The 26740-nt window shown below is 44.4% G+C and overlaps 1 protein-coding gene across 1 annotated transcript in view; it reads left to right on the top strand.

Annotated features, from left to right (window-relative positions):
• The first annotated feature begins 22701 nt into the window (after positions 1–22701).
• The window catches only part of LOC117346292 (vomeronasal type-2 receptor 26-like), a 45182-nt gene continuing 41143 nt past the window's right edge, over positions 22702–26740 (top strand). The window contains exons 1-2 of the mRNA XM_033915691.1: positions 22702–23064; positions 23151–23558. Coding sequence (XP_033771582.1) covers positions 22702–23064; positions 23151–23558 — 771 coding nt within the window. The remainder of the gene's footprint in view (positions 23065–23150; positions 23559–26740) is intronic.

Below are 26740 nucleotides of genomic sequence, written 5' to 3'. Positions count from 1 at the left end.
CATGCTTCTGGAATGAATTATGCTCGTAAACCAAGGTTCCACTGTAATAAAATTGTATTTATTGAAAATTCAAAATTAAACAAACCTTAAAGTAAGAAGGAAAATAATATTTATTTTTGTATGCTTCCATTTTATTTATGGTTTAATAATTTTCTCCTACTTTTTTTCCTTGCAAAGTGGATTACAATGAAAACGTATAGTCAAAACATATTCAGACATGTTATAAGACTACACCTCATCCTATTATGTTCAAAATCTGAAACACATATAATGAAAGCTAGCGTAATGTTAATAAAAAGTTTGCACAATACAAACTATAAAATTACATTCTTCATCAAGACTAATAAAAAGCTTTAATGAACAAATGAGTCTTCAACTGTTTTTTAAATGACATTTTTTCTCTGCACAATCTCAAAACCTCTGGCAATGCATTCCATAAATATGGACCTACAATTGAAATCGTGTCATTTGCAATTTTTTGATGCCTTTAGGACTTCGGTGTTGTTGAGCTGTAGGTACATATTCACCAATTTAACTGATGTTTACCTGAAATGTTTTTCATATATAGAAACAAAATTATGGGGTAAAAAAGTCATCTTTACAAACTTCAAAAATAAGCTCCACCTGACGCCGCTTGTACAGGAAGGATCGGGCTTGACTCTGCCCTTTTCAGATCTCTGGCTTCTTTTCAGCCCATTTGAGGGCCGCCAAAAGTTTTCCCGCAGTGACTCTTGAAGGAGAGGAGGAAGGAAGCCCCCTCCATCTTGTCCCTCCTTTCTCCGCCCAACACCTCTTGTGTAGGAACGATTGGGTTTAATTTTACCTTAATTAGATGCTAAGTTGTACCTCTCTCCAAGTTCTTACATGAAACTAAAAGCTTTTAAGTTTTACCTATGTTTATCTCTTACTAGAAGCAATTGGGTGCTAAGTTTTCATCTGATTTAAGTTTTACCTCTGTTTTTGTCTTACTAGATGCTATTAGGTGGCAAGTTTTCATCTGATTTAAGCCACTATTCAGAGAACAAACAAGTCCTAAGCCATCTACTATTAAATACTCAACACGAACCAAACCTCTGATTCCAGATCCCCACATGAAAAACAAACAGGTTCTGCCTTTCAGCCCTCTTATAGGTTCTCCTAGATCTCATCATGAAGCCACCTCCTTGGCTCCTTCTTCTCTTACTCTTCTCATTTACCAAAACTACTCACTGCCTGAAACCTCTTCCCCAATCTACCAGACTCCACAAATGTCAGTAATATTTGCCCTGGCCTCAAATCCAATTCCCATGAGGAGTGAAGTGGAGTTAACGAGGAAGGGAGAAGGGACTTGAGAAGTTTATAAAAATGTGATGCTGTATGTCCCATTGTTAAGAATTGTTGTGAGAGGGAATGTAAAGAGGGAGCAGAGTTAAATGGAATAGGAAGGAGACCTGATTTTCAGTTGTAACCACTTATAGAAATCTGATTCCTTAAGTGAGAAGGAGTCCATAACTTCATGGAAAGTAAGAGGAGTCCCATCCGGACGACATGGGGTGGGACAGTAGAGTGGGCAGACTTGATAGGCTATAGCCCTTTTCTGCCGTCATCTTTCTATGTTTCTATGACATAAGGATCCGAGGTCCCAGATTTGTTGTTGAAACCAGGAAGGCCAGCAAATGGGTTTTTTATCAATTAAAAGACATTTATTGTACCATAAAGGGCAAAAGGAAGATTTGTTCCAAGGAATATCCATATGAGCATCAAGGTCCATAAGGACTTTATGAGTAGTTGCAATAATGGGATTCTTGGAAAGATTTGGGAGGTTCTTAGAGCCCAGAAGTCTGGTCAGTGGAAAAGGAGACATTAAGGAAATTTCTAATCGCAGCCAATTGGGATGATCAGAAGGGGAGGAAGATGCAAGCCATTCTGCACCCTGTCTAAGGATGAAGGCTTTATGGTAACTGAAGAGATCAGGAAAATTAACTCCACCTTGTAATGTAGGGGTTTTAACTTTTTAAGAGAGATTCTATGGGGTTTGTCATTCCAAAGAAATCGTTACATTTTAGATTCCAGTTTTTGTAGAAAGTAGGTGGAAGCAGTAGAGGAAACATATTGAAGATGTATGTTAATTTGGGAACCACAACCATTTTTAGTGAGTCGAGTCGGCCCCATCAAGAGAGGTGTAGGGGTGACCAAGAGGAAAGGGTGGTGGAAATTTGACTTAGAAGAGTGGAGCAGATTGCTTGGATAGTGGAAGAAAGATCCCTATCCAAAGTGATTCCAAGATATTTGATACCATGAGAGACCCATGTGAAGGGTTGAGAGGAGATAACAAAGGGGAGACAAGAATCATTAAGGGGCATGAGTTCTGTTTTATCCCAATTGATTTTGTATCCTGAGAGCAAAGAAAAGGAAGTAATCAAGTGCATTAGGGAGGTCAGTGAATGTTCCGGGTCAGACAGGTACAACAGGACATCATCTGCATAAGCCGAGATTTTGAATTCAATATTGGCGATGGTTATGCCTTTGATGTCTGTGGACTGCCTGATGGCCGTGAGGAGGGGTTCAAGGGCTAGGTTAAACAAAAGAGGAGACATTGGACAGCCTTGATGAGTGCCCCTATGAAGAGGGAAGAGAGAGGAGGCTTCGTCATTGACTATTAGTTTAGCCGTGGGAGCCTGGTAAAGCAGTGAGATCAAATGAATAAAAGATGGAGGGAAACCAAATTGAGAAAGGACAGTGAAAAGATACTTCCATTCTACCCTGTCGAACGCCTTCTCAGCGTCGAGAGATACAAGAACAGCTGGAGTAGTGCTCGACCGGGCAGAATGCAGTACGTGACAGAGAAGTCTAGTATTATCGGCTCCATATCGGCCCTTCATAAAACCAACTTGGTCTCTGTGGATTAAGGAGGACATAACTTTTTCTAAGTGAAACACAAGAATTTTAGCAAATATTTTATCATCTAAATTTAACAAAGAGATGGGACGATAATTCTTTACTAATTGAGGGTCTCTATTTGGCTTTGGGAGAATGATGATGTTGGCTTCCAGAAAGCGACTGAGTCCATGTGAAGTTGATTGTAGATCTTTAAATTAGGAAAGTAAGTGAGGCGTCAAGAGGGTGGAGAATGATTTAAAAAATTCCGATGTGAGGCCATCAGGACCCGGTGCTTTGGCTGAAGGTAGGGAGGTTATGGCCTGGAGTACCTCATCCGGCGATATCGGCTGTTGGATGGATTGTTGTTGAATTTCTGTGAGAGCAGGCAGGTTCAGAGGACGAAGAAAATCCATGATGGAACTATTAGATGGAGAGTTGTCAGACGAATAGAGTTCTTCATAAAAAGAGCGGAAATCATCCAGTATATCTTTGGTGGAGGTGTGAATGTTATCAGTAGAGGATTTGATGTGAGTGATCCGGTTTTTTGAGCGCTTGCCTTTCAGGTAAGTAGCCAGAAGGTGACCCGTCTGTTGGATGATGAGTAATACGTGGCAGATCAACGAAAGATGGAAGCAGAGGCAAGGGAACTAAATATTTTGTTGTATTGAAATTTTAATTGTTGAAGTTTCTTATAAAGGAGAGGGTCATGTCGATTGTACAATTGGGATTCACTAGCGTGAATATCAGCTTCCAGTTGATGCAAGGTAGATTTACGTTTTTTTGAGTTGGAAGGCTGAGAAGCTGATTACTTCACCTCTTAGCTAAGCTTTATAAGATTCCCAAATAGTAGAATAGTGTGATACTGAGTTGAAGTTATTGTTGAAGAAAGATTGAGATTCTGACTTGATGTGAGAGAGGAAGGCCTCGTCATGCAGAAGAAAGTTGTTTAGACGCCATTGACGAAACGAAGAGGTGGTGGACCAGTTGAGAGTGCAGGATACAGCAGCATGATCAGAAATTGTGATGTCATGAATATTTAAAAAAACAACAAACCCGACGCCAGCGCCACACAAGCCAGCTCGAACGGGCCGGCGTGGGAGCCCTGCTCCGCCCCCCCGTTCCCGCAGGAGGACACCATATTTAAAAAAACAACAAACCCGACGCCAGCGCCACACAAGCCAGCTCGAACGGGCCGGCGTGGGAGCCCTGCTCCGCCCCCCCGTTCCCGCAGGAGGACACCATATTTATAAAAACAACAAACCCGACGCCAGCGCCACACAAGCCAGCTCGAACGGGCCGGCGTGGGAGCCCTGCTCTGCCCCCCCGTTCCCGCAGGAGGACACCATATTTAAAAAAACAACAAACCCGACGCCAGCGCCACACAAGCCAGCTCGAACGGGCCGGCGTGGGAGCCCTGCTCCGCCCCCCCGTTCCCGCAGGAGGACACCATATTTAAAAAAAACAACAAACCCGACGCCAGCGCCACACAAGCCAGCTCGAACGGGCTGGCGTGGGAGCCCTGCTCCGCCCCCCCGTTCCCGCAGGAGGACACCATATTTAACAAAACAACAAACCCGACGCCAGCGCCACACAAGCCAGCTCGAACGGGCCGGCGTGGGAGCCCTGCTCCGCCCCCCCGTTCCCGCAGGAGGACACCATATTTAAAAAAACAACAAACCCGACGCCAGCGCCACACAAGCCAGCTCGAACGGGCCGGCGTGGGAGTCCTGCTCCGCCCCCCCGTTCCCGCAGGAGGACACCATATTTAAAAAAACAACAAACCCGACGCCAGCGCCACACAAGCCAGCTCGAACGGGCCGGCGTGGGAGCCCTGCTCCGCCCCCCCGTTCCCGCAGGAGGACACCATATTTAAAAAAACAACAAACCCGACGCCAGCGCCACACAAGCCAGCTCGAACGGGCCGGCGTGGGAGCCCTGCTCCGCCCCCCCGTTCCCGCAGGAGGACACCATATTTAAAAAAACAACAAACCCGACGCCAGCGCCACACAAGCCAGCTCGAACGGGCCAGCGTGGGAGCCCTGCTCCGCCCCCCCGTTCCCGCAGGAGGACACCATATTTAATTCGACCCAGGGTCAACGGCGCACCGTCGTTCGGCGCGCCGACGAAGGCGCACGACAAAGGCGCATGCGCCTTAGTGCGCGCCTTTGGGAAGCGACTGCAGGGACTACTGCCGAATACAGAAATTGCCAACACTACCAAACGTAGAGGTGAGTGAGAATAACCACCTAACACCACCAGGAAATCACACTAGACCACCAATACCAAAAACCCAAACAAACAATTACTAATTAACTCAACTACAAACAGGAACCCGACCAGCCTACATACCAAGGCCCTCCAAAGTTCCAGCAAATTCCACAACAATTTCTTTCAGCCACACACAGAATGGATACAAGCACACCCAAACTCATCCTTGCTATCCTACTACTATCCCTCTTCACAGACAAATGGAAAACAACCGGATACCACACACAGCCAATCCCAATCATTACAGTACCAAACAAATCGGTCCTACAAACCAGAAAAACCCAAACCCCTAGAACCTTGATCCTCTGTTCACCATCCAACCAAACAAGCATACCCACAATCTGGGGAAAAAGACATACAACAAAAGCCATGATAAGCTTTCAAAGACCCCAGACAACACAAAAAATACTATCAAATATAGCTCCTACCCCCTGCCCACTCACAAAAATCACACAAATAGCATGTTCATATTTAAATATACGATCGGTAGGTCCAAAAACAGAACTAATCAAAGACTGGCTAATCAAAGAAGACTTAGGATGCCTCTTCCTCACTGAAACCTGGCTCACATCCGACAAAGACCCTCACATTATAGAAATCTGTCCCAAAGGATACAAAATTGAACTAGTATGCCGAGCAAACAGACGAGGAGGAGGGATTGCAATCATAGCAAAAAACAACTTCAACATCAAAGTCCTAGCCAAGCACTCCTCCCCCCATCTAGACCTTCTAGCCTGCCAATTTTCTGACACCACCCTAACAGGAAATCTAAACTGCCTTCTATGCTACATCACCCCAGGAAAATGGAACATAACTAAACATGAACTAGAAGAGTTCATCCTCCAGAACTCGCTTTCCTCTACAAACAATCTGATCCTTGGTGACTTAAACCTCCACCTAGAAGACCACTCCTCCAAACAAGTAGAAGATATTATATCATACCTCAATACCCTATCGTACCAGATCCTCAACCCGGAACCAACACATGAAAAAGGTCATCAACTCGATATCGCAGCATACTCATCCCCAAACATCAACACACAAAACATCCAAATCACCAATGGCGCCTGACAACCCACCCTATGCTCGGACCACTATAAATACAACTTCACCATCAACTGGGAACATACCAAAAACAAACCCACTCCCCTCAAAACAAGCTACAAGACTAGACAGAAAATCGAACCAAACACATTCTGGAGCGCAGTGGACCCAGAAATAGATTCCAGCAACCCTAGTGAATTCATAAACACCTGGCGGTCTCTCAGCGAATCGACCTTGAACAAACTAGCACCACTAAGAGAAAAAAACAAAATACATAGACAATCAGATAAATGGTTTGACACCGAACTCCTACAACTAAAAAGGAAATGTAGACAACTAGAAAGGACATGGTCAAAACAGAAACAAGTTATTACCAAAATAGAATGGAAAATCCAACTCAAGCAATACAAAATCAAATTGAAGGAAAAACGCAAAGACTACTACTCTAACCTCATAGGCACCGACAAACCAGACACAAAAAAACTGTTCAACCTAGTAAGAAACCTCACCGACACTAAACCATGTCTAGCCACCCAGGAAAACCTAACACCTACAGCCTCTCAATTAGCAGACCACTTCAAAAATAAAATCATCTCAATTAGAACAACATTCAACAACTCACAATACAACACAGACAAGATCCTAACAAAACCCACAACAGCCGAAGCAATATCAGCAGACAGGTTCTGGACCGACTTCCCTAAAACCCAATGGACCGAATTGGACAGGCTATACAAAAAATATTGCAAATCAGCATGTGATCTGAATAACTGCCCACCATACCTACTAGCAACAGCTTCCACCAACTTCAAAGCTTGCTACACATTATGGCTGCAAACCACACTCAGGGAAGGCCAGTTCCCACCAGACCTCGGAGAAATTATAATCACGCCAATACTGAAAGATCCCAAAGGTCTAACAAACAGCCCATCAAACTACAGACCAATCGCTTCTATCCCAACATACGTCAAAATAATAGAAGGACTAGTCGCACAACAACTGTCCACGTACCTTGAATCCCACAATATCTTACACCCATCCCAATCCGGATTCAGAACCAACTACAGTACCGAAACTCTACTGGTATCTCTACTAGACATAGCTCGAAGTCACCTCAGTCAAGGAAACAAACTGCTAATCATCCAATTTGATTTATCAGCTGCATTCGATCTAGTGGACCACGACATACTCCTCCAAATATTAGACGCAATAGGAATTTCAGGTAAAGTTCATAACTGGTTCAAAGGCTTCCTCAAAAATAGAACATACAGAGTCAAATCTAAAGACATTCTATCTGAACCATGGTCCAATCCATGTGGAGTACCATAAGGCTCTCCACTCTCTCCCACACTTTTCAACCTATTCATATCCTCCCTAGGCACCGTCCTAGACGCCCAAAATATTACTTCTCTCAGCTACGCGGACGACATTACCATCCTCCTTCCATTCGACATACATAACCCGATCTCCACAGAACACCTGAAAACTACATTGGAAACAGTGGATAAATGGATGATAGATCACAAGTTGAAGCTGAACTCTGACAAAACCAAATTCTTATTACTAGAGAAAGACAAAAAACCATCCCTAACAGAACTGGAAGTAAACTCAATCAAGTACCCTATACAGAACTCCCTCAAAATTCTTGGAATACACTTAGACAGATGCTGTACAATGCAAACACAAATCCAAAAAATCACCCAAAAAGCATTCTTCACAATGCGAAATTTAAGAAAAATCAGAAAATTCTTTAAAAAAGACCAATTCAGGATCATTGTCCAATCCATGGTACTAAGTATCGTCGACTATTGCAACAGCCTCTACTTACCCTGCCCGACCAACACAATAAAAAAACTACAGACCATCCAGAACACAGCCCTCAGACTCATATATTCACTCAGCAAATACGACCACATTACCAATGCATACCTAGAATCCCACTGGCTACCAATAAAAGCAAGAACACAATTCAAATTCTACTGTCTCATTTTCAAAGTAACCCATGGCACGGCACCCAGTTACCTAAATAACCGTTTTCATTACTACCACCCACCAAGAAAAAGGAGAACACAGAACCTCTTCACCTATCCACCACTCAACGGTACCTGTCGTAAGAAACTCTATGACAACCTCCTGGGGACACAGGCAGCCAAAATAGACTCTGACATCTCTAAATTACTGACCAAAACAACAGACATAAAAGAGTTCCGCAAAGAAATAAAAACACTACTGTTCAAAAAATATCTCCCATCACTCTAACCACCGCCCAATGAGTTCCCATTCAACGACTTCGGAATCACTCATCCATATTATCTCTTTGTCTGTGATCAAGAATGTACTGTAACTCTCCTACACTACACCCGACTTAACTGATCGAGTTGACATATATTACCTCTGCAAAATTGCATTATCTTCTGCTATATGTACTATCTTCTGTAATAAGTAATATCTTCTGTGAAATTGTAATATCATAACTCTTCACTGTTCCTGTAACTTACTCCTATCCTGAAATGTAATTCTACTGGAATGTCCCAGATATTTTCTATATTGTAATCCGCCTAGAACCGCAAGGCACAGGCGGAATAGAAATCCGTAATGTAATGTAATGTAATGTAATGAATGTGCGATGAGGTCACAAGATTCACAATATCTTTGGAGCCCAAAATATAATCAATTCTGGAGTGGGATTGGTGGGGTACGAAATAGTAGGTATAGTCTCTAGTAGTGGGGTGGAAGATTCTCCAAATGACCGACCATCCATGAAGATCCATTAACTTGGTAATTGCAGCACGAGCCCTCAGTTTAGCAGGGCGGCAAGTAGAGGAGCGGTCGATGAAGGGATCAATCGGAAAGTTGAGGTCTCCTGCAAAAATGGTGTTGGAGGTCAAAGATAAGGTATTGAGTGATTGAAAAGTTTGAAAAAAGGAAGGGTCATCCGCGTTGGGGGCGTAGACATTGAAGAGGTTCAAGGGTTGGCCTGAAATGGATCCCGTGATAAGGGACCATCTTCCATTAGGATCAAAGTTGTGTGAGGATAGCTGGAAATTTAAAGATTTCTTTATCAAGGTGATAACTCCATTCTTTTTATTTTGAGCTGGAGCGGCAAGACAGTGTTGTACCCAGCCACCAGATAGTTTCTGAGCTTCATCATGATTGAGGTGGGTTTCTTGCAGTAAACAAATGTCTGCATCAAGGTGCTTGAAGTAATGTAAAATCTTCTTTCTTTTGATTGGATGGTTGATTCCTTTGACATTGAGAGAGACAATATGAAGTTTAACCATCAAGGTGGCTTTGCAGTGATGTAAACCAGATGATAATGGAGGTAGGTGAGTGGAATACGGGTGGAAATAATGGTGGGTTTCTCATCCACAAGGTGAGGAAGTGAAAAAGGAGATACTAAAATGACATAGGAAACATGCTTTTAACTGCTGGAAAAAAACAAACAAATGAAGATCCAAAGATGGGATCGCATGCTGGCAAGAAAGGCTCAGCAATCTCTCCGCAGTCAGCCCCATTATATGAAATAATGCTGGGTACGGCCTCACAAAGTGGATGGTGGGATTAGCAATCCTGCATGGAAGGTCAGGTCATGACTCCAACGGAATCTCTTTGCCTCACTTACAGAACTGAAGCATATTTAGCTAAGTCCTCCAATAGGTTTCATCGATTCCAGCTTAGATGGAATCTTCTGAAACTCTACTTACACTCTTCTCTCCCTTGAGTGGACTATCCTCTTATATCCTCTTGTGTCTCTCTCTTTTCCCTCCCCCTCTCTTTTGTTTATTTATTTATTTACTCTCTTTTTCTTTTTCTTTACTTTGCTTCCTTCCCTCTCATTTCTTTTTACTGGAACATGCTTACTTACGTAGTCAGGATACTGTTTGGTGTATTAGATATGCAATGGATGAAAACTTTTTGTTACATGTATGGCTGTTTATTCATGTTTCACATTGCCTTACTTGTCTTTGCCGATTCCACTCACTTGCATATCTTTTATTATTCATTACACTTAAATGTTTCATTCCTTACTATGTAAATTTACAAATATTCAATAAATAAACGTTGACTAAAAAAAAATACTTGCCCTGGCCTCAGAATCCCCGTGCTGGTGCGCACCAGATTTCACCCCTTTAAAAAAAAACCGAGGAGTTAACTACTCCTCTTTAAAGTCCGTTCCTCCTGCCAATATACCTAACCTCGCCTCTGACTCTCTCACCCTATTCCCAACACTCTAATGTAATGCCAGATCAGCTTGCAATAAGATCCAAATATTAAAGGACCTACTTGGGGACTTCGATCCTGGATTCCTGTGCATCACATAATCATGGATAGAAAAAGATGATTTATTCACACAAAATGAACTCTGCTCCTATGGTTACCATGGCCTCCTCTCTCCCAGAATTAACCGGAAAGGAGGAGGCCTGGCACTCCTTTACAAATTATTCTTTGACATTCAGCTCCTCGAAAAGGGTATCTACGCTTCACTAGAATATATATTAGCTTCAGTCAACAACAAACTCCACCCCCACCCATTGGGTATCTTGTTACTATAACGGCCACCATCCCCCTGGAATAAATCCTCCGAAATCGTCCTTGAGACCATAACAAGTGCCTTCCTAAAATTTCAGAGATTACTGATCATTGGCGATATTAATCTCCACTTAGATGACAACACCAGCAAGGATGCAACTGAATTCAACAACTTTTTCACTTTTCTAGGTTCCCCTCTCCTGCATCCTCTCCAACCCACAAAAAGGTGCATACACTAGACATCATTAATTTCCTCGACCTTACCGAGCACAAAATTTCTGCCGAAGATGCTCGTTGGGAACATGTCTCTTAGTCCGATCACTTTTTAGGTTCTTTCTGTCTCCCAATTTTCATGTCTCACCTTGGATCACCACCCCGTGCCACAAATTCTATTACCTTCCACAAAAAAAATTGTGAGTGAACTGTTCTGGACCCAATTTCTCAACCAGCTTCCCTCCTGTCCTAAGCCTGTTGACCCAGAAACCAACTGGCACAACTGAGTAAACCTCTCCGAGACTACCTATTGTGCTCTTGCCCCTTTATCTACTAAATTTATCTCCTACTCTCGTAAGGCCCCTTGGTATCTTCCGTACCACAGAGAACTGAAGCAGAAATGTCGAGTACTGGAGCATAAATGGAAAAAAATCTAAATCCCCTCCAGAGAGACAGTCCTGGAGGGACAATATCAAGTTCTATAACACAATACTAAAAAAAGCAAGGAAGAACTTCTATAGTGATAAAATCTCCAGATCCAACAACCAGAGTAGTATACTGTTTAACATCTGGCGCTCCTTAACCTCTTAAAAACGATTCCAGCACTCCCCCCCTCCTCCCTATCAGCAGACGACCTAGCAAAATTATTCAATGAAAAGATCACTATCATAAGAATCTCCTTCCCACCCGCAGTCTCTTACAATTCTCTGGTTCCCAGTGACTCTAACCCTATCCCAGCAGACAGATTCTGGACTTTCTTTGAACTCGTATTCAAATCCCAGATCTCTAAACTCTGCCTCAAACTGAAATCCTGCAAATGTGCCCTGGATCCATTCCCTTCCTACCTATACGAGAAAATTCCCACGCAGGCCATCTTATCCCTCACCAGACTTATAAACTCTGCTTTACTATCGGGCCTATTTTCCACATATTGCCTTGACCAAAACTATATACAGGATGAGAAAGAACATATATTCATTTCAAGAAATACCCTTCTCAAATGTCATTTCAATTTTCTTAGTCCAAGTTATCCTGAGGTGTAAATCCACTATGAATAGCTCCTGACCTTAAATCCTTTTTAATTACTATCAAAGGGGCTGAGCCTCAGATCCCCGTGTGTTGTATGTGTTTTACAATCACACTAGAAAGGGAATTAACCTCACTGGTTCATGCTCCCCTCCTGCCTTGTTGTTAATCAAAAATACTTATAGTTCTTAAACTTATAGTTCTTAAAACAGGGACTTAACTTTTAGATCCTGGGCAGGGTTTGTTGAAAATAGGCAGTGAAAGTCATTGTTACTCAATCTTTCCTGTTGTCTCTGCTAGTCCCTTTGCCAACGTTAAGCTAGCTGTCCATTTCACCCTAAGGCTATGTCAGGGCTGTGGACTAGTATAATGTCTAAAAGAGAAAGAGCAATAGCAGGAGAAGCTGTACACAGAACACTTAACATTTCTCTAAATAACATTCAAACTTACTGCGGCTCTATGATTCACAAGCTCACCACAGCAGAAACTAAAATAACTGAGTTTAAATCTTTACCAACAACAGTTGATTATGACAAACACTTTGTAGATTTGCAATTGAAAGTGAATCAATTTAAGATTGAATTACAGAGGCAGAAGTTGAAAAAGTTTTGTAGGAATGAAGAGGATTATAAAAAGCAGAGCGTATATCCCTGGTTAAATCCAGATTACCAGGTTACCACCTGGCAAACCAAGAAGAGCACGGGTGGTTGATTTAGACAATACTTCTGAGAGCACTGAAACATCAGGATGAGGAGATCGTTTTTTAGGGGTTACAGAAGAGGAAGGGGCAGAGGAAGGAAACCAACAGAGCAGGACAGACCGAACACACAGTCCCAGAAGACAGGGACATAGTAGGTATAAATCTTTCAGATCGAAGTTTAACAACACTGGAGCAAGGGGTCCTCCAAAAGGGCTTATCTTTTGTACCTCAAGGAACATATCATGCTTTCAAACTATACTTAATGTAGAAAAGTTTTTTAGATCCCTACATCTGAGAGAATTCATTGGAGACCTCAATATAATGACTGCATCTGAATCTTCTGTAGATAGACCCTTGAACAAAATCAAAATTAAGTCTAGGTGGAGTCCTCCCACACCGATGGGAGCTTCTCTACAAACCTTTAAGAACTTAGGCCCTGATTCTCCAAAAGTGCATCCCGATTTTAGGCAGCTGTAGGCGTCCTACAGCTGTCTAATCAGCCAATTGGGATGCACGTTTTTTTAAAAAAATGCTCCCCAGGCAGGCCTGAAGGCGCCTCCAGGAGCCTAGGGAGACCCGCAAGACGCCTAAGCTCGCCTAAGGGCCTTATGCGAACCTAGGTGGCCCTACACGTCTCCCTAGTAGAGGAAGAAACCTTAAAATGTAGGCCAACAAAATGCTGGTCTACATTGTAAGTAGACGCAGCCGCTATACTTATCGCGGCAATGGATCTCTCTGCCGCTATAAGTATAGCGGGCCGTGGCCTGTTTGATCGGATGCCCCCCCTCCGACACTACCGACCGCCCCCCCGTCATTACCGATCTCCCTCCCACCCCGACACTACCGATTGCTGGCAGGAGGGTGTCCAATCCCTCCTGCCCGAAGATGCACCCCCCCCGGTGCTAACAACCTCCAAACTAACCTGTTCTTCAGGCAAGACGGTTCTTGCCCGTCCAGCCTGTAGGCCCACCTGGTCGAAATGAGGCGGGCTCGCCCCTTCCCGGCCCATCCCGCTGAAGCCTAAGGCCTGATTGGCCCAGGCTCTAGAAGCCTGGACCAATCAGGCCTTAGGCATAGCGGGTCCGCCCATCCCCACTAAGTCTAAGGTCTGAAGGTATGCGTGCAGGAGGAGGACCCAGGACTGTGGACAGAGATCTCATGCAGACCGAGATCATCCCCCTCCACCCCTGTTCTCCACAGTCTCAACCAGCTAGATGGAGACATCATGCAGGAACTTAGGAGTCTCAGGGAGGAGGTGAAACGCCTGAGAAGCATCCGAGAGGATGAGGCCTACATTGACAGAGTCGTCCAGGAGCTGTCCCAAATCACCGAGCTGGCCCAAGACATGTCCTTCCTCGAGACACCCAAATCACCAGCTTTGAAACCAACAATTGGGATACAGGAGATGGCTGGAGACGCTGATTCCTGGCAGCTGGTGACCTCCTCCACGGGCAAACACCGGAGATACCACCCCCCTCTTTCAATCTCTTCACCCTCTTCTTCTTTTTCTCACCAACAGGGCAGCTTTACATCTACCCCACAACTCACCCTGAGGAACAGTTTCCAGATCCTACAGGTAGAAGATGTTGACAAGGAGCAGGAGGATGCCGACAAGGAGCAGGAGGTAGTCCAGCGCATGGCTCCAACTCCGGGGACAACAGATTGGCTCCCCCCAAAGAAGCGCAGAGTAATAGTCATTGGGGACTCCATGCTGAGGGGCACCGAGGAACCAATCTGCAGACCGGATATTGTCACAAACCCGAGCCCAATGCCGGCCTTGTGCCAGGGAAGAGTCATAAAAAAACATCCCCTGAAACTAGTCCGGGCTAACCACGTTGTCCCTGTTAGGCAGGAACAAGACCAGGAAGCACAGGCTGTGTTCAGACCTGCTGCAGAACACAGCCTGGTGAAAACTGGTAGGGCCCCTTTAAATCCTCCATTTTGTGAGAAGCTGGCTAAACAGGGCAGAAGGCAGCCTCAGCTGAAGGAAGTTGAGCCCCTGAGTAGGGCTGGGCGTGGTACAGCAGCTTTGCACCATTTGGAGAGCTGGCTGACCAGGAGGAAGGGAGAGGCAGGAGAAGCTCTCAGGTGGAAGGAACCTCCAATTCCTCCTGAACCAAATGATGTAGAAATGCTGAACTCAGAGCCAGAAGAAATCACGCTGGTAAATGCTGAGCCAGAACTTATGGATTGGACTGCCTTACCGGAGGTGAATTTGATTGAGGAAATGGAAGTGAGTCCAGTTTGAATTTATGTTTGGCATTCCTGGCTTGGAGGGGAACTTTTCCTTTTTGAGTTCATTGTTGAAATGTTTTTTTCTGTGGGGCAATTAAGACTTGTCCTGAACAAACCAGTCCAGTATTTTGTGTGCTTGGAAGGGTTTGGTTTAAGATGGCTGCTGCAAGTCATGACTGAACTTTAGTGAAACAGCTTTAGCGGTATCTCCCATAAGGTGTGAATACCCTGAAGGCTGAGGCAGAATTTGCTCAACACCTTAGCGGAGGGTTTGCGGGTTATTTGCTCTTTGCAACAAGGAGCCATTTTTGCAAATCCACCAGCCTTCTGCCACTGCATTTGAAAGGGCAGTGCTGCACATTGCAGTGTGCCATAGTTGTTTGTCAATTTACAAGGAAGACTTTTTGAGAGTCAAGGACTGCCAGAGACTCTGCTATACCTGGGACATTAGTAGAAGAACTTTGGGAAAGTTAACCAGACCAGGTTGGTAAACACAGTATGATTTTGCTTGCACTATTTTTTTTGCCATTACCTTTTTTTGAGACTGTTATCTTTCATGCCTTTTTTGTTTGGACTTGTGCGGATACACAATAAATTTGATTTCTTTATTTGATAACTTACCTGTATGAGGCCATTCTGTTTTTATTCACATAGGATAAGTTTATTCACAACAGGGACTTCCTCCCTCTTGGGGAAGCACGCTGGGGAGAATATTTTAAGCGTGGGCCGGTTACCGCAAGCCTCGAGGGCCGGCCACGCTACAATATGCAGTCAAGGGAGGTTTGCTGTCTGCCTGGAGCCAGGGTCTGAGATATCACCGCCTGTCTTGATAGGCTTCTCAAGCCCCAAGATCATTTCCCCAAGGTCCTCATCCACATTGGCACAAACGACACTGCTAAGAACACCCCGGAGAACATAACTAGAGACTTTGGAGCCATGGGTGAGAGGCTGAAGCAGACAGGAGCGCAGGTGGTCTTCTCCTTGATCCTCCCAGTTAGAGGCAAAGGAAGTGCCAGGGATGAGCGTATACTGAGGACTAACGAGTGGCTTCAAGGATGGTGCCGGGAAATGAACTTCGGATTCCTGAACCATGGAGAGGCGTTGCAAGGACTTCAGGGACCAGACGGACTCCATCTGACCAGCAGGGGTAAGCACGTCTTTGGACACCGACTAGCCCGCCTGCTTCGTAGGGCTTTAAACTAGGTAAGTCGGGGGAGAGTACCCACTCAGATACAAGTGCAGTAAGAAACAATCCTGATGAGGTGAGTCGAAACTCCGATTCTAAGTCCAAAGTAAGTGTCCCCATTGCAAACAATTCTCTAGGAGTCACACTACCCCAGGTGGGAAACTCCCCACAGGGACTTAGCAATCACAGGGTATGGAGGGCTATGTATTTTAATGCACACAGTTTAGGCAATAAGATTCTAGAATTAGAGACCGAAATAATGAATGCCAACTTTGATGTGGTGGCAATATCCGAAACTTGGTTCACAGTCTCTCATGGGTGGGATATGGCTATACCGGGATACAACTTATTTTGTCAGGACAGTGAGGGAAAGTCAGGGGGAGGGGTGGCATTATACATTAAAGAAGACATCAAAACTACCAGAATCACAGATGTCAAGTACACCGGGGAATCCCTCTGGGTGAACCTGGCCAGAGGCAGGGAAAAATGCCTGTATCTTGGTGTAGTATATAGACCTCCAAGACAACTGGAAGACAAAGACTCCGAATTAATTGAAGACATAGAGAATATAACTCTACGGGGAGACGCTGTTCTGCTAGGGGACTTCAACATGCCTGACGCAGATTGGAACTCATACTCAGCAACAACCAGCGACAGCAGGAGACTGTTAACATCCATAAAGGGAGCACGACTCAAACAAATGGTATTGGAACCCACTAGGGCCCAGGCAATCCTGGACCTGGTACTCACCAACGGGGATAGCGTCTCGAAAGTCTCGGTAGGAGATACGCTAGCCTCCAGCGACCACAACATGGTGTGGTTCTACCTCAGGAAAGGTTTCCCTAGATCAAACACGAAAACAAAAGTACTCAACTTCTGAGGCACTGACTTCGTCCACCGGACACTGCAGAACCAAGCTACGACCGATGATATGGAAGCTATGTGGTCATCCCTGAAATCTATCATACATGAAGCAACAAGCCTCTACATTAAATCAGTACACAAATGGTAGAGAAACAACAAACCCCAATGGTACTCCGCAGAAATCTCGCACTTCGTCAAGGAGAAGAAAAAAGCATTTATTTCCTACAAACGAACGGAGACTAGGGAAGCTAAACTAGAACATAGGGCGAAGTCTGCAGTGGTCAAAATGGCAGTCAGGGAGGCCAAACTTCGAGTGGAAGAGACTCTGGCAAAGAACATGAAGAAAGGGGACAAATCCTTCTTCAGGTATATTAGTGATAGGAAAAAGAACACAGACGGGATAGTACGCCTTAGAAAACCAGATGGGAACTGCGCAGAAACAGATTCCGATAAAGCAGAACTACTGAATGTATACTTCTGCTCGGTCTTCACCTGCGAGGCACCAGGAGAATCTAAGGGATCCCAGTCAACACGGATTCACCAAGGGTAGGTCCTGCCAATCCAATCTCATCAGCTTCTTTGACTGGATAACATAACAGCTAGACTTGGGAGAATCTGTGGACCTCGTATACCTAGATTTCAGCAAAGCTTTCGATAGTGTCCCGCATTGCAGGCTGTTGAGCAAGATGAAATCAATGGGGCTGGGAGAAACACTAACTACATGGGTCAATGACTGGCTGAGTGGCAGACATCAGAGGGTAGTAGTTAACGGTACCCTCTCTAAAACATCGGAGGTGACCAGTGGAGTACCGCAGGGCTCAGTCTTGAGCCCGCTCCTTTTCAACATATTCATAGGGGACCCAACTCAGGGGCTTCAAGGTAAGATAACGTTATTCGCTGACAACGCCAAACTATGCAATATAGTGAGAGAAGGCAATTCATCCGATAGTATGACACAGGACCTACATTTATTGGAGCTTTGGTCCTCGACCTGGCAGCTGGGCTTCAACGCTAAGAAATGCAAGATCATGCACCTCGGCAGCAGAAATCCGTGCAGAACTTACACCTTGAATGGTGAGACCTTAGCTAGAACTTCAACAGAACGAGACTTGGGAGTGATCATCAGTGCAGACATGAAAACTGCTGATCATGGGGAGAAGGCTTCATCTAAGGCAAGACAGTTGTTAGGTTGCATCCGCAGGAGTTTCGTCAGCCGGAAGTCTGAAATCATAATGCCATTATACAGAACCATGGTGAGACCTCATTTGGAATACTGTGTGCAATTCTGGAGGCCACACTACCGAAAAGAAGTGCTGAGAGTAGAGTCGGTGCAACGGATGGCCACCAGGATGGTCTCGGGGCTCAAGGATCTATCGTACGAGGAAAGGCTGAAAAATTTGCGGCTGTACTCACTCGAGGAACTTAGGGAGAGAGGAGACAATGATCGAGACGTTTAAGTATGTTACCGGCCATATTGAGATGGAAGAAGAGATTCTCTTTCTCAAAGAACCCTAAGCCACAAGAGCTTAAACTCAGGGGTGGGAAATTTCATGGCAACACCAGGAAATATTTCTTCACCGAGAGAGTGGTTGATCCTTGGAATGAACTCCCACTGCAGGTGATCGAGGCAAACAACATGCAAGAATTTAAGAGCAAATTGGATGCCCATGTGGGATCCCTTAGAGGGTTAAGCCAAGGGAACCTGTCACCAGGAGTGGGATCCCTAGGATAGTAGACTTGAGGGTGGGTCAGTAGAGTGGGCAGACCTGAAGGGCTATGGCCCTTATCTGCCGTCATCTTCTATGTTTCTATGTTACATGGTATCATTAGACGTCAGATCTCTTTACACAGTAATCCCTCGAAATGAATCTTTAGAAGTTGTTTGGAGCCTGACTGCCATGGAGATTGGACGCATGGAGTGACTGCTCCTCCACACCTTCACCTAAAACTCGCTCAAACGGCTTTTCGGGTGTAGCTTTACTTGAACTAAATCACGCAGCTCCTACCTTGTGCCTCCTATGTCTCCTCCGAAAACAGTCAAAGGCGACTCTGGTGCACCCGCGCCACTCAGCGGTAAGAGGCCTAAACCGGACCCTTGTTCACCCGACAAAATGGCGCTGAAGCACGACGAGGCTTCGTATGACTTGCTTCTTAAAGAAATGCGCTCTGTCCGGCTCATTGTACAGGAGCATGTTGAAGAAACCAAACTCCTGCGGGGGGAAATCGAAGCACTGAACTCCCAGTTCATGGATGCGTGCCACCGTCTTGACGCTCTGGAGGAAAAAGCTGCCACCATGCAAACAACGCAGGCGCTGGTTACCAATCATGACAAGATGATTATCTCCCTGCAGCGGGACATTGAGGATCTATCCAATCGCAGCAGAAGATCCAACTTATCGGGCTGCCTGAATTATCTGAGGGATCGGATATGGTCTCCTTCCTGTCTGCTTTCCTGCCGGTGACCCTGGGCCTCACTTTCTCGCCTCCTTTGGAGATAGAGTGTGCTCACCGCGTGCCCTCCCATCTTTCTCCACATGCTTCTTCACCTAGGCCCATAGTAGCTAAGCTACTAGATTCCAACAAGCGTTACAGATACTCACATCTGCAAAATCTAAACCACAACTGCTCAATCAGGGCAGGAAATTTTTTATTGTTCCAGATCTGGCCAAATCCACAGCGCTGAAGAGGAAGGCGTTTCTGTCTCATCGGCAGGAGCTTAAAGATATAGGAGCTAAATATGGTCTTATGTATCCAGCGAGGATGAAGGTGACCTACAACAACCGCACCACTTCCTATACAGATCCTGATGAGCTAGCAGCATTTCCAGAATCTTTAAAAATGCGCTGATGTGCTGATGGTTGCTGCTGTTTCCCTTTCGGCTGTTGATATACACACCTGAACTGCCTGGTTATACTTCTTATATTGCTTGTTCAATTCTGGTTTTTTTGGGTGTGGGGCTGTGTTAGTTGTTCCTACATGTGTTTCGTCTCCGTGCTCGCAGGAGCACCCTTTAACTGTTTTTTCACACGCATGACTGTGTGGTCTGTTTTGGCTACACTTTGTGCTGATCTGTTTAGCTTCCTTTCTTTTCCCCTCTTGTTCTCTCTATCTCTCTTCTCTGACAGGAGTGTCTATATCATCTATTTGATTTGTTTTTTGCTCTTATTTAACGGGGGTAAAATATACTGTATTTTTGCACTATTTATTAATGCTTATGGCTGACTTACCTGTTTTTTCCTTCAATGTGAATGGTTTGAATCATCCTATTAAGCGGAAAAAGATAGCTAATTATGTTACTGCCAAACACTCAGATGTGATTAACCTACAAGAAACTCATCTTCCTCCTGCTGCTGCTTTGAAATTCCAGTTGAGGGGCTATTCCACTCATCTGTATTCTTCTGCAACTCACCGTAAAAGGAATGGTGTCTCCATTCTTTTTAGTGATAAATTATCTCCTGTCATTTATTCCTCCAAAACAGACACTGATGGTAGATGGTGCTTAGTGCATGCTGCGTTGCACTCGGTGGAATTCGCATTCCTCAACATCTATGCCCCTGTCCTGGACCATCCAGAATTTTTCAGAGACCTTCAGCTGGCTCTGCTAGATTATGGATCCTGTTCTCTGGTCCTGGATGGAGATTTTAATCAACTTCAAGATATTTGCATTGATAGATCGTCGTCTTGTAAACCTTCCAAATCCAGGTCTTTCTCAGTTTTGCATGCCCTAAAAGAAGCTTTCTCCCTTGTTGATCCGTGGCGTTTGCTACATCCGAAGGATAGGGAGTACTCTCATTTTTCACCGCCACATAACACCTACTCTAGAATAGATTTCTTCCTTTTGTCTTTTTCTCTTACTCATAATCTGACGGACACTATCATTCACCCGATTTCCCTTACGGATCATGCGGCCATCTCTCTGCTGTCACAAACCCAGCACCAGAGTTAGGTTTGTGCCAGAGAAGGTACAAAAACCCCTAACTGTTCGGAGACCAGATCAGTGCAGCAGCTCTCCTACAAGCAGCTCCCAGAGCTCTGTCATTGGCAAGGGTGTCCAGGAACAAGAGGCCTGGGAGGAGAGGAAACCAGAGGAAATCATAAGGTTCTCTAAACCTAGAGTAGCTCCTGTTAAAACTCTCCATAGGAGACAAGCTCCTATCCAGCCCAGCCCCCATCTGCTTAACCTAATTGAAAAACAGCAGAAAGCTCAGAACCAGGCTGCCCAACCCCCATACAGAGTAGGGCGTGCTCCCTGAAGGCTGGCCAAATAGAGCAGAGCAAGCTGAGTAAAGTCAGTCAGGATCCAGATCTGGAAGGAGACTCGTGGCCAGGTGCTTCAAAGTTCCAGGCTGAAAATGAAATTGAAATGAGAGACCTGGATGAGCCCTCTCTGCCAAGTTTGCTTGATGGTGTGCAAACTGAAGAGCCTATGGACATTACCTGGGAGCCTGAGGAAACTGCTATGGAAGAAAGCTAAGTTTCTCCTGTTGTTTTTTTTTTACTGCATTATGTGTTGGGACTTGTGCTAACTTTGTATGAGTGGTGAGCATTTTTAAAGCTCCACTCTTGAAGAAAGTTCCTGAATTGGAGAAGGACTGTGAACTTTGTTTCTGAATGTGGATTTTGTTTTTTCCCTCATGATAAAGGAAGTTTTTGCTACTGAGAGTGGTTAATGGGAGTTGTGGGGTCTGAATCCACAAAAGATCCTGGGTTGGGATTGTGGGGCCATTCTCTGGCAAGTTTTGAAGTGGATTTAGCAACTCCCCACCCCCGCCAGCTTACCTGAACTGGCAGGGGAAAGCCTGTTCAATCCCAGGCTAACATAGTATTCTAGTAGAAGCAAATTGACTTACAATTACCAATTATGGTTTTCCCTATCTGTGACTAAGAACCAGTTAAGACTATTCGTGCTATACCCTGAAGAAAGGGTTGCTCAGACCTTGGCTGAATTAGGAGCCATTTCTTCTGAGCTGTGTTTTGGTTTGAACTTGTTATTTTTGAATTTGAATTTTGAACAGTGGCTACAGTGTTGGTTTTGGCGCTACTGTTAAATAAAGCACTTCTATTTTTGTTGGAATCACAGCTAACTTGTTTTCTTTTTATATTAGCTGATATTGGAACACTAGCAGGGCTTTTCAATTGAAAAGGCACGTCTGGATTGTATGTCTTGCGCACGTCCCGGTAGCCATTCTGACCAGCCAGTACCGGGAGTGCGACAATTGGTGTCAGGAGTGGGATATAGTGCCTCCTGCTGGTGACTTTTGAGAACTTTTGAGAAAAAAAAAAACAACATTTTGGGGTTGTTTTTTTTTGTTTTGAGCTTGTTGGTTCCAGTAACTGTTTTTGGACTCTCTTGTCGGTGGTTGCAAGGAGGACTCTTGTACCTGGAGGAGCAGCTAGACAAACAGCCAGGAGCAGTGCAGCGGAGGATCTAGGAATCCGATCAGGAGGGACCTGACCTGACCTGACCTGACCAGCTGAAAGCTGAGGAGTGCAGGAGAACCTGATCCGGAAGGCGGACAGCAAGGACCAGAGTTCATGGGTTGCAGACCGGAGGCCAAGCAGTGAGAACGACTGGAGGCCAAGGAGGCCTAACACCCAAGGCGCAGACTTATCAGTAATGCGGGTAAGAGTACCCAAGCTAAGGGGGCTGATGAGGACACAAAGTAATCCTAAGTAGAGTGGCTGACATTTCCTTCGAAGGAAGGGTGTCAGGTTGTTTAAAGTGCCACACTTGGGTTTTCTTTTTGTGTTTGCTTACGTTCCAGACCCAGCAAGGATGGCCCAGCAACAGGTCCTGGTGGTCCTTGCAGAGGAGCGGCCGAAGCAGGACGAGGATCTCCAAGTAGTCTTAAGGTCGAACCAGGACTTATGGGATCGCAGCCAGGAACATGCAAAACAACAGCATGACGAACTAGTCTGGGCAATGGGTGAGCAGACCAAGTTGCTAACGCAGCTGTTACAGCATACATTCACAAGTACAGCCGGGGGCCCAGTTCAGAGCCTTGTAACCCAGCCGGCACTAGAAACTAACCCTTTGGATAGGTTAGACTTAGGCAGGCCAATCCCTAAAGGTGGCCCAGATGAATTTAAGGACTCATTTGAGAGGGTAGCCATCGCTGCTGGGTGGCCACAGGGACAGGTATCTGAGGGATACCTAGACCTTGACGGGCAAGAGAGAATTTCTATGCTTATCTGTACAAATCAGACTTCTCTTCCTCTGATTAGGTAATAGACTCCTTTTTGGCCTCCCTTGATCACCCGACTCTAACAGACGCTATAAAGCTGGACTTAGATTCTCCCATAACTACATCTGAGATTGAAGCTGCGATATCTTCATTAGCTAACAGTAAGGCTCCGGGTCCTGATGGATTCATGAATGAGTTTTTCAGAGAGTTTCACACTCTCTTGGCTCCTCATCTTCTCTCATACTATGATTTCCTTCATTCCACTCCGGACAAACAATTTAATTTCACTGAGGCTACTATTGTAGTTATCCCCAAGCCAGATAGAGACCCCACTCTAGTTAAAAATTTCCGTCCCATTTCTCTTCTTAACCTTGACTATAAGATTCTGGCCAAACTTCTCTCTATGAGACTTAATAGAGTGATTTCTTCTCTAATCCATAATGATCAAGTGAGTTTTATTAAAAATAGGTTCATAGGTGATAATTTATGACTCTTTCATCATATAAATGCACATGCTAAAACTCTTCAAGGCCCAGTGATTGGTCTGGCCATTGATACGGAAAAGGCCTTTGACCGTGTGGAGTGGCCTTTTCTATTTCGGGTCCTGAAATGGTACAACTTTGGCCCATTTTTCACGGAGTGGATTGAAACCCTGTATCGACAACCCACGGCTCGCATTCTGATTAATAAATCTCTCCAATAAATTCTCCCTCCATAGAGGGACTCGCCAGGGCTGCCCTCTCTCGCCTTTGCTGTTTAACCTAGCCTTGGAGCCTCTTCTCTCTGCCATTCGACAATGTCCCTCAATTAGGGGCATTTCTTCTACTCACCGTCAAATTAAGTTGGCAGCCTATGCTGATGATGTCCTACTTTTCATTTGGCACCCCCTTGACTCTCTTCCTCCCCTTATTGATATTGTTTCTCAGTACTCCCTACTCTCTGGTTATTTAGTCAATTGGGAGAAATTGGAGATTTTTCCTCTCAATGATCATATCTTACCCTCAGATCTCATGCACTTCCCTTTTCATTGGGCGCTGGGAGCTGTGAAATACTTGGGAGTTCTAATATATAAAGACCCGGTTCATGATCAGGATCTTAATATTTCCAAGCTTAAGAACCTGGTTTTAAATACCACCTCTCGCTGGTCCCCACTCTTCTTATCTTGGTGGGGTAGAATAGCTTCCATTAAGATGACCCTTGCCCCACAAATAAATTACACCCTCTCCATGCTTCCATCCCTGTGTCAGAAGATTTTTTTTAAATGGCTCAATACAAAAATCTCTGACTTTATTTGGAATAAGAAAAAGCCTCGTATAGCTCTCACTAAGCTGAAGACCTCTAAAATTAATGGTGGTTTGAACTTGCCCGATTTCCATCTGTATTATGTTGTTTCTTTGTCCAAATATGGAGCTCACTGGATCATTGATCCACATCCTCAGGATTCACCCTCCTGGCTTGAAATGGAACATTATATTTGTGCACCTTTACATATCTCTTGCTTGACGACTGTGCTAGCTCCCAGACTGTTGAGGAAGTACTACCTGTTAAGTGCAACGCAGCATGCTCTAAATCTTTTAGACGCAGTGGCAGAGATTTCTATCAAAGATAGCCCGGATATGTCCATATGGAACAACCCTAAGCTCCAATATAATGGTAAATCTTTTTCATGGAAAAAGTGGCAGCAGGCAAGTCTATGGTTTCTCCACCAGTTGATTAATCTTACCTTTCTTGTCCCTTTCTCTACACTCTGTTCTACCTACCCATTACCTCTGTCTGCTCACCCACAGTGGCTTTCTCTTACCAAGGCCATTTCTTCTCTCTCTATCTGCTATGACTTTATGACCTCCATTCACACTATACGTCACTGGTTCAGATTGGCACTAATGAGAGGTAAGGTGATCTCCCTTTTCTATAGTATTTTAAGAGATCATGCCTTCACTTTCTCTCCTCAATCCATGCAGCATTGGGACTCTATGCTGACAATCTGATGTTGACTGGGAGCTTTTTTGGACCTCGACAAATCGACCTCTCATGTCCTCCAGAGTCTCACAATCGATGTTCTTTGTTATGTGGAATGCAGTATGGACCCTGTTTCGCATGTGGAAAGCCAAATTAAAACAGGACCCCTTATGTTGGAACTGTATGAAGGAATCTGGTACTCTTGACCACATGCTTTTTACTTGCATTGAGGTTCGCTCCTTCTGGACTCGTATTTGGGACACCGTACAATCGATGACAAACTGATCAGCTGATATTTCCTTGGACATTATAATTCTTCAATCCCAACATCCCTGTTTTGCTCAGTCGAATTGTCCAGCCAAACTTATTGACGCCATGTTTGTGACTGCTTTTATGCACATTTTGAAAAACTGGAAGTCTCCTTCATTACTGGACTACACTTTTTGGTGGAATTCCCTGAGCATGTATCATAGATTTGAGTCCTATGCATATGAAAAGAAATGTCTATCCCAGCTCTCTACACGGTCGGTACATCCTAAATCACCTTGGACATTTCTTGATTTGTATGTTCACTCTGCTAGATAGACACTCCTGTCTTTTTCTCCTTTTCTCTTCTCTTCCTTCTTCCTTTCCTCTTTCCCCTTTCTTTTCTCCCTCTTCCTTTCTCTTCTATATTTCATAGCAGTTTCAGTGCCTTTGCTTCTTTATAATGATTGCAGTTCTTGATACTATGTTATACTGAATGCATTGGCTTGGCATATGATTATTGTTTATTTTTTCTTTTTCTCTTATACTTAAACTGCTTTTTTGTAATTTTTCAATACTCAATAAAAATATTGAACTCAAAAAAGAAGTTGTGCGAGAAGAGTTAGAGAGAGAAGATCAAGAGGGGCAGGGCAGCCAGGTTTCTACTGTTTCTATGTGTTTAATGGAAATAGCTATGAAGAACAATTTTTTCAAATATGAGGAATGCACATTCAAGCAGATATCAGGGCTCGCTATGGGGCCACTATGGCCCCGTCAGTAGCTAATTTGTTTATGAAAGCATTTGAACGTAAATGGGTGTTGGACAATCTTTTTTCCATGCATATAAAATTTTGGGTTCGTTTAATAGATGACATTTTTTTGCTATGGTCAGGCATGGAACAAGAGCTGGAAGGATTTTTTGAATGGTTGAACAATAGACACCCAACTATAAAGTTTAGCATGGAAAAAGACGACATGATAATAGCCTTTTTAGATTTAAAGATCACTAAAAGTCAATCATTTTTTGAAACGATGGTATATAAAAAACCCACTGATAGGAACACCTTATTGTTTTACACTAGTTGCCACCCCCAATTTTTAAAAGACAGTCTTCCAGTATCTCAATTGTTACACTACAGAAGGAATTGTTCAACCCTGGAAGCTTACAAAGAGCAAGCTAAGTAATTATGTCAGAAATTAGTCCACAGGGGTTACCCCGAGAGAGCTATCAAATCTGCCTACACTAGAGCTAGGTTTACAAACAGGGATTTATTGTTTAACAACAGATCCGCAGGAACAGAGGAATGGAGCCCAACCTTTGTGCTCACCTTTGGCGGAGGAGTAGGAGTGATAGCACAAATCCTACGTGAGCACTGGTCCATTATCCAATTACATCCCACATTTGGAGGCAATGATTTAAGAATA

The sequence above is a fragment of the Geotrypetes seraphini genome, chromosome 12 (genome assembly GCF_902459505.1).
Source record: "Geotrypetes seraphini chromosome 12, aGeoSer1.1, whole genome shotgun sequence".
NCBI classification, from domain to species: Eukaryota; Metazoa; Chordata; class Amphibia; order Gymnophiona; family Dermophiidae; genus Geotrypetes; species Geotrypetes seraphini.
Note: the sequence above shows the minus strand (reverse complement) of the source record. Positions and strands in the feature narration are given on the sequence as shown.